Source organism: Pristiophorus japonicus, chromosome 1 (genome assembly GCF_044704955.1).
Source record: "Pristiophorus japonicus isolate sPriJap1 chromosome 1, sPriJap1.hap1, whole genome shotgun sequence".
Classification (NCBI taxonomy): Eukaryota; Metazoa; Chordata; class Chondrichthyes; family Pristiophoridae; genus Pristiophorus; species Pristiophorus japonicus.
Genome location: NC_091977.1, coordinates 120,375,362 through 120,388,585, shown reverse-complemented (window position 1 = coordinate 120,388,585; position 13,224 = coordinate 120,375,362). Strand labels below are relative to the sequence as shown.

The 13,224-nt window shown below is 39.8% G+C and overlaps 1 protein-coding gene across 1 annotated transcript; it reads left to right on the top strand.

Annotated features, from left to right (window-relative positions):
* The first annotated feature begins 211 nt into the window (after positions 1-211).
* On the top strand, positions 212-12,661 carry LOC139235764 (proprotein convertase subtilisin/kexin type 5-like). The gene is made up of 4 exons (XM_070866813.1): positions 212-274; positions 2,540-2,640; positions 9,796-9,979; positions 12,246-12,661. Exons 2-4 carry the CDS (start codon positions 2,584-2,586, stop codon positions 12,659-12,661), a joined length of 657 nt encoding a protein of 218 aa, XP_070722914.1. The 5' UTR covers positions 212-274; positions 2,540-2,583.
* The last annotated feature ends 563 nt before the right edge of the window (positions 12,662-13,224 follow it).

Sequence of the window (13,224 nt, the reverse complement as noted above, 5' to 3'; positions counted from 1 at the left end):
AAACTGCTTTCTATGTTGTAAACAAGACATTTATTGTTACACATCATTTATTTTAGGCGTTTTGCAAATCCATCAATTGGAGTTTGTGAAAACTGTCACATAAGCTGTAAAGAATGTGGGGGCCCAAGTGACACAGAATGTCTGACCTGTCAGAAGGATAATTTCCTGCTGAAATCTCACAATAAATGCTATCGCTCATGTCCGGAAAAATACTATGAAGATAAGTTTGAGGAGACCTGTGAAAGGTGCCACCCTAGTTGCAAAACCTGTGATGGTAAGTTTAAGATTTATAATCTTACAAAGACCAACAACAATAGTTCCAGTCAAGATTTTGTATCAACTGGTAGTCCCTCCTTTTCTTACACCATTTGGCAGGTACAATCAAAAACTAAATAAAACTTCCAGCATTTTTTATTTTCGGGAAGAAGGTGGGATATTTGGAGCTTAGAAGGAGTAAGATAGTAAAGTTCATAGAAGCGTGAACTTTTAGTGTAGAAATAAAAAGGTTGTAAAGAGTGAGGAGTTGGAGCCGAGAAGGGTCAACAAGTGTTTTCTTGTTTCTCGTCTAAGATTGTGAGAGAGATTTTAGAAGAGCTTCCCTGGGATATGGGAGCAATATTCCTGACTTAGACAGACTTAGCTCAGTTGGAGGCACTCCTCCCTTTGAGTCAGAAAGTGATGGGTTCAAGCTCTACTTCAGTACTTGAGTATATAATCTAGGCTGACCCACCCAGGCACTAGTCTTTCTTTTTAGAGTAAAAAATGGACTATATAGAAAAATCGAGATGGTGATGGGAGAAGATGACATTGGCACAAAAGGAAACTGAGCTCCTTGGGTTTTTCATACATGAACGTGGTCAAAAGCATAGATCCAGAGGTGTGTAACATTGTCAACAAGAACACCAGTGGAACAGAGAATCAATAGCAGAAAGAAGGAGAGGTGGACTGGGAGAAAAATAGGCCATTGGGGGGAGATCTCCAGAGTCAGTCTGGGAAATGATGGCTTGATGTTCGGTGGTGGGGTCATGATCCAGGGGGAGGTAGGAGGAGGTGTCGGAGAGTTGGCTTTCAGCCTCCACAAGGCAGAGGTGTCTTTGCCAAACAACAATGCAACACTTGTCAGCATGTTTAATGCTAGTATTTCCAGCATTTTCTGTTTTTATTTTGGATTTCCAGCATCCGCAGCTTTTTGCTTTTGATACTTTAAATGGATTTACACAAGTTATTAGCAAAGATAGACATTGCTCAGAATGCATCAGAGTGCCAGGTGTGATAGGCAACATTTTTACATGAGATAACAGAATGGGGGGCATAATTAAACCAAGATGTAGACGCCACTTTTACAGAAGTTTGGGAGTATGGTATAAAAGCTTGCATGCCAGCTAGAACTGAGAAAATGTGAGATGTTCTTGTATGACTGAGATGTGTTGGGCATGATTCATCACAGTAGATATTATTGCCCATTCATAGTCACTGGCAGGAAAATCTATTCCCTCCCATATGTACACCTAGGTACTATATACATCTAACAGATGCTGAATTCCTTTAGCTAAATTTTGAGGTATATCAGGACAAATCTCTTCAAATTATATATAAAAGGTGATATGATCTGTTAAAATGCTAAGCTACAATTTGATTTTGGGGATGAGCAAACTGATCCTGTTTGGGTTGATCTGAAGCCAAGACAGTCAAAGCACTACAATTACTATGTCCTCAAAGATATTAACAACAACGTTTGAAATTGACATTCAAAAAACATGAATTCAACCTTTTTAAAATAAATCCAGATGAGTTTGATTTTGCTTAAGTTCAAATAAACATAGATTTGTGGGTTTTGCCTCATTGTTAGTTACTATTAATCTGGTTTTATGTTCCTGTTCCTCATGGGTAGACAAATAAACTAGTTATTATATAAAAATTATTTAATTGTGAAAGTACATGCTATGAAGAAGCATTTGATTTTCAGATTCAGCGAGCCTCAATGCTCACAAAATTGACACCAAAAAAATGATCCGGATGAGATAGGCTAGTGCACAAGCCTTCTTAAAACCAGCAGAAAACGCAGCACAGACATAAGTCCCAAGTTGACTGCCTAAGACTATGGAAACAAACATCAGCAAACCACGAAGTAAAAAAAATATTTGTGGATAACAGAAAAAGATTTATTTGATTTTCCATGTGGTTATTTAATGGGTGTCATCCAAATCCTGGCGGCAAGTCCCTGCTTTCATATTCCTTTGCAATGTGATGTGATGCAGGAATGGGGTACTGAAGTTGCATGTTCAGCCATGAACTCATTGAATGGCGGTGCAGGCTCGAAGGGCCGAATGGCCTACTCCTGCACCTATTTTCTATGTTTCTATGTTTACCTGTTTGCTGTGATTTTTAAAAATGAACTGATATATCCAAACTCAAAATCATTTAAATCTGGATAATCATCATTAGATCCCCAAAGGCGTAATTCACGTTTATCTTTGAGTTTTAAAGTGGTTTTAAAGTGTAACTGCCAACATAAATTCAATGGTTTCTATTTTTCTAGGCCAAGGAGCTATTCGATGTACTTCCTGTTTTTGGGGCTTCAAGATGGTTGGAAGTATCTGCAGTTCTCAGTGTTTTGCTGGGGAGTACCTGATATCAGAGGTATTTAACACACTGTTACTGTAACTACCTTGCTCTGTATCTTTTTGAAACAGCAGCTCTAAAATATGGGCTTTGCATTTTGTTTTAACATAAAGCTCCAGGTAAGAGTAAAGGATGCATGATATTCAAGCCTTCTCAGCAGAGAGTTAGAATCACATCTAACAATCAGACAGGAGTTAATCTATTTCACCCCTAAATGGAGATTGTGCCAAAAAATGAGCAGGTGATATAAGTTATACTCCTGTTGAAGAACTGGTACAGAAAAAGGATAAGGCAGAAAATTATAGGCCTGTTGTTGTTGCTCCCATGTTGCAACAGTAACTACATTCCAAAAGTACTTTATTGGCTGTAAAGCCCTTTGAGACATCCGGTAGTCGTGAAAGGCACTATATAACTGCAAGTCTTTCTTTCTTTCAGTTATGCATAACTTTTTAGATCTGAATTTCCACAGGGTTCTCCTGATTTGCATCTGTAAAATACTTACCACTCTAATGTTCTTTACTGTTTCCTTTGTAATTCTCATATTTTCTTTCCTTATTAATTTCCCTCATATTTACCATGTGCCTCCTTTTAAAAAATTTAATTTTTACACTATTGCTTTATTTATCCATGGAACCTGTTTTTGATGCAATCCCATTACTTCTAGTCAAAATGTATTTAACCTGGACCTTATTCATCTCATATTTAAATATATTCCATTGCTGGTCCACTATTTGATCTACAATATTCTTTCTAACCAATTAATCTGAGCTAAACTCCATTTCATACCACTGACAGGAGCTAACTTGCAGTCTAATGACTTTATCTTGGGCTCCTATTATTTATCTATTTTAAATGTGAACCTAATTAGATTATGGAATACTGCGTACAGTTTTGGTTTCCATATTTACTTGCTTTGGAGGCAGTTCAGAGAAGGCTCACGAGGTTGATTCTGGAGATGAGGGGGTTGACTTATGAGGAAAGGTTGAGTAGGTTGGGCCTCTACTCATTGGAATTCAGAAGAATGAGAGGTGATCTTATAGTGACTATAATATGGTGAAATTCTACATTAGGATGGCGAATGAAACCGTTAATTCAGAGACCATGGTCCAGAACTTAAAGAAGGGTAACTTTGAAGGTATGAGGCGTGAATTGGCTAGGATAGATTGGCGAATGATACTTAAGGGGTTGACTGTGGATGGGCAATGGCAGACATTTAGAGACCGCATGGATGAACTACAACAATTGTACATCCCTGTCTGGTGTAAAAATAAAAAAGCGAAGGTGGCTCAACCGTGGCTATCAAGGGAAATCTGGGATAGTATTAAAGCCAAGGAAGTGGCATACAAATTGGCCAGAAATAGCAGTGAACCCGGGGACTGGGAGAAATTTAGAACTCAGCAGAGGAGGATAAAGGGTTTGATTAGGGCAGGGAAAATAGAGTACGAGAGGAAGCTTGCAGGGAACATTAAGACGGACTGCAAAAGTTTCTATAGATATGTAAAGAGAAAAAGGTTAGTAAAGACAAACGTAGGTCCCCTGCAGTCAGAATCAGGGGAAGTCATAACAGGGAACAAAGAAATGGCAGACCAATTGAACAAGTACTTTGGTTCGGTATTCACTAAGGAGGACACAAACAACCTTCCGGATATAAAAGGGGTCAGAGGGTCTAGTAAGAAGGAGGAACTGAGGGAAATCCTTATTAGTCGGGATATTGTGTTGGGGAAATTGATGGGATTGAAGGCTGATAAATCCCCAGAGCCTGATGGACTGCATCTCAGAGTACTTAAGGAGGTGGCCTTGGAAATAGCGGATGCATTGACAGTCATTTTCCAACATTCCATAGATTCTGGATCAGTTCCTATGGAGTGGAGGGTAGCCAATGTAACCCCACTTTTTAAAAAAGGAGGGAGAGAGAAAACGGAATTATAGACCGGTCAGTCTGACATCAGTAGTGGGTAAAATGATGGAATCAATTATTAAGGATGTCATAGCAGCGCATTTGGAAAGAGGTGACATGATAGGTCCAAGTCAGCATGGATTTGTGAAAAGGAAATCATGCTTGACAAATCTTCTGGAATTTTTTGAGGATGTTTCTAGTAGTGTGGACAAGGGAGAACCAGTTGATGTGGTGTATTTGGACTTTCAGAAGGCTTTCGACAAGGTCCCACACAAGAGATTAATGTGCAAAGTTAAAGCACATGGGATTGGGGGTAGTGTGCTGACGTGGATTGCGAACTGGTTGTCAGACAGGAAGCAAAGAGTAGGAGTAAATGGGGACTTTTCAGAATGGCAGGCAGTGACTAGTGGGGTACTGCAAGGTTTTGTGCTGGGGCCCCAGCTGTTTACATTGTACATTAATGATTTAGACGAGGGGATTAATTATAGTATCTCCAAATTTGCGGAATACACTAAGTTGGGTGGCAGTGTGAGCTGCGAGGAGGATGCTATGAGGCTGCAGAGTGACATAGATAGGTTAGGTGAGTGGGCAAATGCATGGCAGATGAAGTATAATGTGGATAAATGTGAGGTTATCCACTTTGGTGGTAAAAACAGAGAGACAGACTATTATCTGAATGGTGACAGATTAGGAAAAGGGGAGGGGCAACGAGACCTGGGTGTCATGGTACATCAGTCATTGAAGGTTGGCATGCAGGTACAGCAGGCGGTTAAGAAAGCAAATGGAATGTTGGCCTTCATAGCAAGGGGATTTGAGTACAGGGGCAGGGAGGTGTTACTACAGTTGTACAGGGCCTTGGTGATGCCACACCTGGAGTATTGTGTACAGTTTTGGTCTCCTAACTTGAGGAAGGACATTCTTGCTATTGAGGGAGTGCAGCGAAGGTTCACCAGACTGATTCCCGGGATGGCGGGACTGACATATCAAGAAAGCTGGATCAACTGGGCTTGTATTCACTGGAGTTCAGAAGAATGAGAGGGGACCTCATGGAAACGTTTAAAATTCTGACGGGTTTAGACAGGTTAGATGCAGGAAGAATGTTCCCAATGTTGGGGAAGTCCAGAACCAGGGGTCACAGTCTAAGGATAAGGGATAAGCCATTTAGGACCGAGATGAGGAGAAACTTCTTTACCCAGAGAGTGGTGAACCTGTGGAATTCTCTACCACAGAAAGTTGTTGAGGCCAATTCACTAAATATATTTAAAAAGGAGTTAGATGACGTCCTTACTACTAGGGGGATCAAGGGGTATGGCGAGAAAGCAGGAATGGAGTACTGAAGTTGCATGTTCAGCCATGAACTCATTGAATGGCGGTGCAGGCTAGAAGGGCCGAATGGCCTACTCCACCTATTTTCTATGTTTCTATGAAACGTATAAGATTATGAGGGGGCTTGACAACGTGGATGCAGAGAGGATGTTTCAACTGATAGGGGAGACTAGAAATAGGGGACATCACCTTAGAATAAGGGCCGCCCATTTAAAACTGAGATGAGGAGAAATTTCTTCTCTGAGGGTTGTAAATCTGTGAAATTCGCTGCCTCACAGAGCTGTGGGAGCTGGGACATTGAATAAATTTAATACAGAAATAGACAGTTTCTTAACCATTAAGGGATTATGGGGAGCGGGCAGGGAAGTGAACCTGAGTCCATGATCGGATCAGCCATGATCATATTGAATGGCGGAACAGGCTCGAGCGGCCGTATGGCCTACTCCTGCTCCTATTTCTTATGCTCTTATGTTCTTATTAAGTGTTCTCCTACCTTCAGATTACATAGTGGTCCCTTTTTTTTTAAAAGTGGATCGAACATTGTCTTCTTCCTCGTTGGTCATGCACCTTACTGATTAAGAAAACTTCCTCTCCATTTTGACCATAAAAATAAATGTATTATTTACCATGTTAGCCAAGGATTGATGAAGCTGCTGTAGTGAAGTACAGAGCTTGTCCTTGGATTTTGTCATAAGATGATGAATCTTGTTCCTTAACCAAGGGAACTGGGACTAATTGTTGCACCTCCATTGCTGTCCTAGATGAGATCAGTTAACTTAAGATTGAACCTTGGAGACTCCTGGCTAATTGACTCTGACCTGCATTTATTCAATAACCCAATCTGTCTGTCAGATTGTCCGTCTCTCTGTGTATCTGACTCTGAAGAAAACCCAGAGACACAAAGAGCAAATTTGCCTAAGACCGCAAGTGAACAGAAGGTGGAATCCATACATTGCTCCTGAGCTGCATTACGGGTACCACTGATATAGATCAAAATAGAACCAGGATATATGTGCTACCACTTTATTTGGTAGTAATTGGAACAGTAATAATTTGTTAAAATCAAAATTGACATTCATAGAATCATAGAAATTTACAGCACGGAAGGAGGCCATTTCGGCCTATCGTGTCCACGCTGGCCGATAAAGAACTACCCAGCCTAATCCCACTTTCCAATCCTTGGTCTGTAGCCCTGCAGGTTCCTTTTGCAAATAGTCTAAAATGTTTCAGCTATGGACAGCTTCCGAATATACTATCACATTCCGGATAAGATACCTAAATTTAACTAGTACTGACATTAGCCTTTCTTAGCATTTACTCTGCAGTTCCTCGGTCACTTCCTGTATTCTGGATAATTTTTTTAAAATTCATTAATACTGATTTGCTTCTAACCAAATGGTACCTTATGTTCTTAGTCCCATGTCACTACTGCTGATGTTCCTTTTATTATCTTTTAGAGGTCAGCTATGTTCTTTCAAAGCCAGACATAAAACATTCTCTTGTCCAAATATTTTTTTACTGGAGAATTCTAGAACTACAAACACATTAAGCATTTGAAAACGGAGTTTCCTTTGTAATCTTCTCATATTCAGCCATACATTTTAATGCTGACTTTTTTTGAGTTTGTACCGGACCACTGCACATTCTACAATTCACTACATTATCTGATTAAATTGTAAATGGGTGTAATTGTTTATTTTAGTGTTTTCACTTGGTGTAGAATCACTAATGCAATTATTTGATAATTGTTTTATTGACTCCAAATTAACTCTTATTGTCGTAATTCAGTTATTTCAACATCTGGGCATATTTGCAAATATGTAAGTTCTTCAAGGCCTAGATGATTGAAATGAGTTGACAAAGACCTTCGAGGAGGAAACCAGGAGGGTCGATGAGGGCAGTGCGTATGATGTAGTGTATATGGATTTTAACAAAGCTTTTGATAAGGTCCCACATGGTAGACTGGTCACGAAAGTAGAAGCCCATGGGATCCAGGGTAAAGTAGCAAGTTGGATCCAAAATTGGCTCAGAGGCAGGAAACAAAGGGTAATGGTTGATGGATGTTTTTGTGACTGGAAGGCTGTCTCCAGTGGGATTCCGCAGGGCTTAGTACTTTTTGTGGTATACATCAATGATCTAGACTTGAATATAGGAGGTATGATTAAGAAGTTTGCAGATGATACAAAAAACGGCTGTGTGGTTGATAATGAAGAAGAAAGCTGTGGACTACAGCAAGATATCAATCAACTGGTCAGGTGGGCAGAACAGTGGCAAATGGAATTCAATCTGGAGAAGTGTGAGGGCTAACAAGGAAAGGGAATACACATTAAATGGCAGGACATTTAGAGGTATAAAGGTACAAAGGGACCTTGGAGTGCATGTCTACAGACCCCTGAAAGTAGCAGGCCAGGTAGATAAGGTGGTTAAGAAGGCATACGGAATGCTTGCCTTTATTAGCCGAGGCATAAAATACAAGAGCAGGGGGGTTATGCTTGAACTGTATAAAACACTGCTTAGGCCACAGCTGGAATACTGCATGAAGTTCTAGTCACCACATTACAGGAAGGATGTGATTGTACTGGAGAGGATACAAAGGAGATTTACGAGGATGTTGCTGGGAATGAAGAATCTTAATTATGAGGACAGATTGGATAGGCTGGGTTTGTTTTCCTTGGAACAGAGGTAGCTGAGGGGAGACCTCATTGAGGTGTCTAAAATTATGAGGGGCTTAGATATAGTGGATAAGAATGGCCTATTTCATTTAGCAGAGGGGTCAACAACCAGGGGGCATACATTTAAAATAATTGGTAGAATGTTAAGGGGATTTGAGGGGAAATTTCTTCATGCAGAGGGTTGTGGGGGTCTGGAACTCACAGCCTGAAAGGATGGTAGAGGCAGAAATCATCACATTTAAAAAGTACTTGGATGGGCACTTGAAGTTCCGTAACCTGCAGGGTTACAGACCTAGAGCTGGAAAGTGGGATTAGGTTAAATAACCTCTTGTTGGCCGGTATGGTAGGATGGGCTGAAATGGCCTTTTTTTATGCTATAAACTTCTATGAAGATTAAACAGATTGATTTCCAACCATGGCTGCAGTTTATCACAGCTTTCGACCTTTTCAACATAGTCTTAGAATGTTTTATGATTAAAGCAATTGAAGAATGGTGGAATGAAAATCATTGGACAAGATGCAATAGAAAAAGGACATGAAAAATATGGTCTGAAGATGACTAAGCCAAAATCGCTTTTATCAGCCAAATGTAACACCTCAGGGGTCAAAACTGTTATGGAAATTCAATTCTACAGTTATCCATGGAAGATCTAGAAAGTTGAACTATTTGTTTGAACATGAAGCTCTGCTTCTTGAAGCCCTTGATTCTACCTTTCACTTATGATGCATGATTTTGAAAAAAGATGAGAAAAAACTCCAAAAATGTTAAAGCACTTTGACCCGAGGAATCAATATTTTTTATTGGTAGAATGTGATCAAGGAACAGTAAAAGCATGGGTTGGAAGATACTATGGAACATATTGTCTTCCTAAAATATTTATTGAAGGAAAAGTGTGAGAAAGAACTTTATGCACTGGATTGGCAAGTTATTGAAAGGACTGGAATTAACCACAGGCCAGGCATCATGGGATGTGTAGGAATGGCAGAACTTTACACTAACCTAATGCTACAGTTAGTCTAACACTGGTTCAAACTGATCTAAACCTATGTTTCGATTCTCCAACTTAATTTGCTAAATCTTATTTTGATTATTGCTTTTAATGGAACAATTCACATAAACCATTAATCAGAATTTAATCTAAACAGTTATTGATCCAATAATTATTTTTTCAAAAAAATCTCTACCAAAACACTTCATAGACAGATGTTTCAGTTTATTTACATTAATTGATGTGCATTGTTTTTAATGCCTATTTTATTCCTGATGCTTATTGTTAGGACCCAGAAATACTGTGTGACAAATGCAACGACACTTGCCTGGAGTGTAAGGGGCCAGGACCTTACAACTGCACAGATTGTCTTCCAGCTCTTTTAATGAATCTCGATGATGGCAACTGTTTAAAGTGTTGCAGATTTGCTCTGCCAGATGTTGAAGACTGCTGTGATTGTGATATGCAATTTGGTAAGGACGTTATTGTATTTAAATCTTTACTGTTTGTCACAATTCATCGAAAGGGTCAATTGTTTGTCAGCCAAAGTAAAAGTTATTTCTGATTGAGCCAATTAACATGTCCATTGAAAATTAAGAACAGTATTGTTTTTTTACAGTATTTGATAAGTAAATGTTATTTTTTAAATATTCAGGAAGTTTGCAAGAAATTATACCACACAGATTGCAGCGGTTCAAGAAAGTGGCTCACCACCATCTTCTCAAGGTCAATTAGGGATGGGCAATAAATGCTGGCCTTGCTAGCAATACCCCCATCCCATGAACAAATTTTAAAAAAATTCTAGGGTATGTTTTTGCCTAGGTTTCAATAAGTATGGATCCTAAAAATATTGTTGGACGGAGGGTGGGGGCAGAGTCTTAGGCCCCGATATTGACAGGACTTGGTTGCCCAGGAGTCGGATGGAGTTTCAGTCAGGAAGTCCAGAAGACCGGGTTTCCCCGCATGCCTTGGAGTTTTGAGTCCACAGCATCCGTATTTTTTGTTGCCAGTATCCCCACCTGGAAGTCAGCCTGATGTCAGGCTTGGCTTCCAGTCGGGTAGGGAGCACTCGGTGCAGGCCGCAGCCCCAGGTAGGGAGCCTGCAGCTGATACGGTGAGTGTGGGTCCGATCCCCAACCCTTTGTATGGGTGGGGGAGACTTTGTATTGGAGGGGGTCTGACAGGGGTGGTCCAATCCAAGGTGAGATGGTAAACACTCCTACTCTTCCTGGCCCATAAGCAGCGCTGTAAAGACACTTACCTACTTCCTGAGGTTGTCCTCGTCCCTCTTCAGCTGCTGGGTTCCCGAGGCCTGGGAAACCTGGCCGGCCAGTTGTTAAACCTATAAAACAGGTTAAAACTGAGGCTGCAAGTCTTATTAAAGTATATAAATGGCCAACTGGCCTTCTGGGACGGGTTGGCTGCCCGCCCCCTATCCCACCTCCATTAAACCCAGAAGTAGGCGGGTTTGAAATTTTTCAAGTGCTAATATCTCACCTGACCCTAACTTTCCCATTATGGTGGTTAAAATTCACCCCTTAGTTTCTTCAAGATCATACCTGCTTGGGATTCAATCGCAATTCTGTGGATGAGATCTTCAAGTTCTTAAGGACCATGTCTGTGTGTGGCTGGAGGGGGTGAAAGGAGCATTAGGAAACTTCAGTCTCTTCAGTATTGTATGACAGAAAAGTAACTAGTGGAGACAGCATCAAACTATGCAGGAAAAGAAAATGTAAAAAAGGGTCAAAACTCCAAAGAAGTAGGAAGATTCTGCGTTCCATCAAATGTTCTCTTATTTGTGGTTAATGCATTTCTATTTCTGAGCACCACAGATCAATTCAAGTTAACAAGTTAACACTTTAACAAGTTAAAATGTTCATGAAGTAATATGTCTTCCAAATATTACCATGCAAAACAAAACACATATTTATTGTTGGTGCTAAATTCAAAGACTAAGGGGAAAATTTCAATTCTGCCAGCCCGGCAAGAATAGGCAGGCAGTTAAATTGGCAGTCAGGCACTTTACGTTTTGCGCCCAACAAGTTGATACGTGCCGCCATTTTAATTGCTGATGTTTCGGTAGTGTCGAAACCATCTGCCACAGGCAGTCAGGGGCCTCAATTAATATTTAAAAGTCGGGCCTGATGACATAATTTGGGCCTCTGTGATTTTAATCCCGGGCCATGCATGTCGCACTGAGTGCTGGACCCACCAAAGAAACCTGGCGGTGAGCAGGAGTGGAGGCAGAAGGTAAGTTTAATTTTTTTATCATTTACTTGTAGGCCAGAAGGAGCAGGAGTGATTCTCTGAATTCCACAAAGAAACCTTGGGTCTCCCTTGCATCCTACGAATAATTTACTATTTCCACAAATAGCTTAAAGGACCTATCAAAGTGTAGCCATGTTTTATAACAATTTTTTCTCATAAAGGACTGGATTCTTTTTTTTAAGTGGAGTATTCCACTATACGTACATACTGTAGATGCATCTATTTGCACTGAATTATCAACTGGGTGACATCAAAACACTTTAGTCAATCCTAATCATACTTCATATATTTATTTTATCTTCAATGCCAAGTATTTCATTATTCAAAATAATTCAGCCCCAGTCAGTAATTTCTATACAGTTTTTTAATAATGAACATCACTTAATCAATTTTATTTGTTATTCCAAAGAAATGACTACACAGCATGACATGTTGAAATCTTACATCTATTTTCCTTTTAAAAAATTGCAGATGAATGTGTTTTAAGGAAAGCAGTTGTTCCGGACAGTGAGGGGGCAGGCAAACCTGCCTTATTTGCCACCGCCTCAGTACTGCTCATTCTGGGTATCGGTATCGGTATATTCCTTCTGCTCAAGACCCGTTCAAAAGCAAAGCCCACCAACAGAGCAGGATATGAGAAATTGCCCAATCAAGCCAAATCCACCCCAGTTTATAATGCAAGCAAGGACAGTGTCAGTTTTCGAGAAAATCAAACAATTGACTACAAAGATCGTCAGGAAGAAATATATGATGAAGAGGATGACGATGATGATATTGTCTACATGGGCCAGGATGGCACAGTTTACCGGAAATTTAAGTATGGACTGTTAGATGATGATGAAGATGATGAATTAGAGTACGATGATGAAAGCTACTCCTTCAGATAAAAAATGAAATCAGCATTAGTTTATGTGGTTTATCAGTACTTTTAAATGAAATTCTGTACTTACTCCATATCAGTTGAGGATGCTGAAATGCTAAGTCTGCTAGTGATCAGTGCCTGACTATTTTCTTTTTCATACTGTGTACCGTGTTATTGAAGTTTGTGAGCCCTACCTTGAACAAATAACTTTCACAAAATGTTCACCTAATCACACTTCTGATAAGTGTTGTGCATCTTTACATGCTAACACTAATAATTAAATTAAAAAATTTAACATGCTGAAAAGATTGGATTTCATGCATTCAGAGGAATAACTGCTACACTCATATTGCTTTCAGTGGTGTGATTTAAACAATTATAATTAAACGTTTTTTTAAAGCTGTGTTTAAATTCTTCTCATAGGTTGCAAAACTCCTGTTGTTATATTGCTGGGCTTCTGTATCAATAGGTACTAACTATTCTTGTGTTATTACCATGATTTGATGCAAGGGGTTTTCCAACTTGGTCCAAGAATTATTATTTGTCTAAATTACTGCTAAGGTTTCTAAAACACTGGAATGTTCTTCA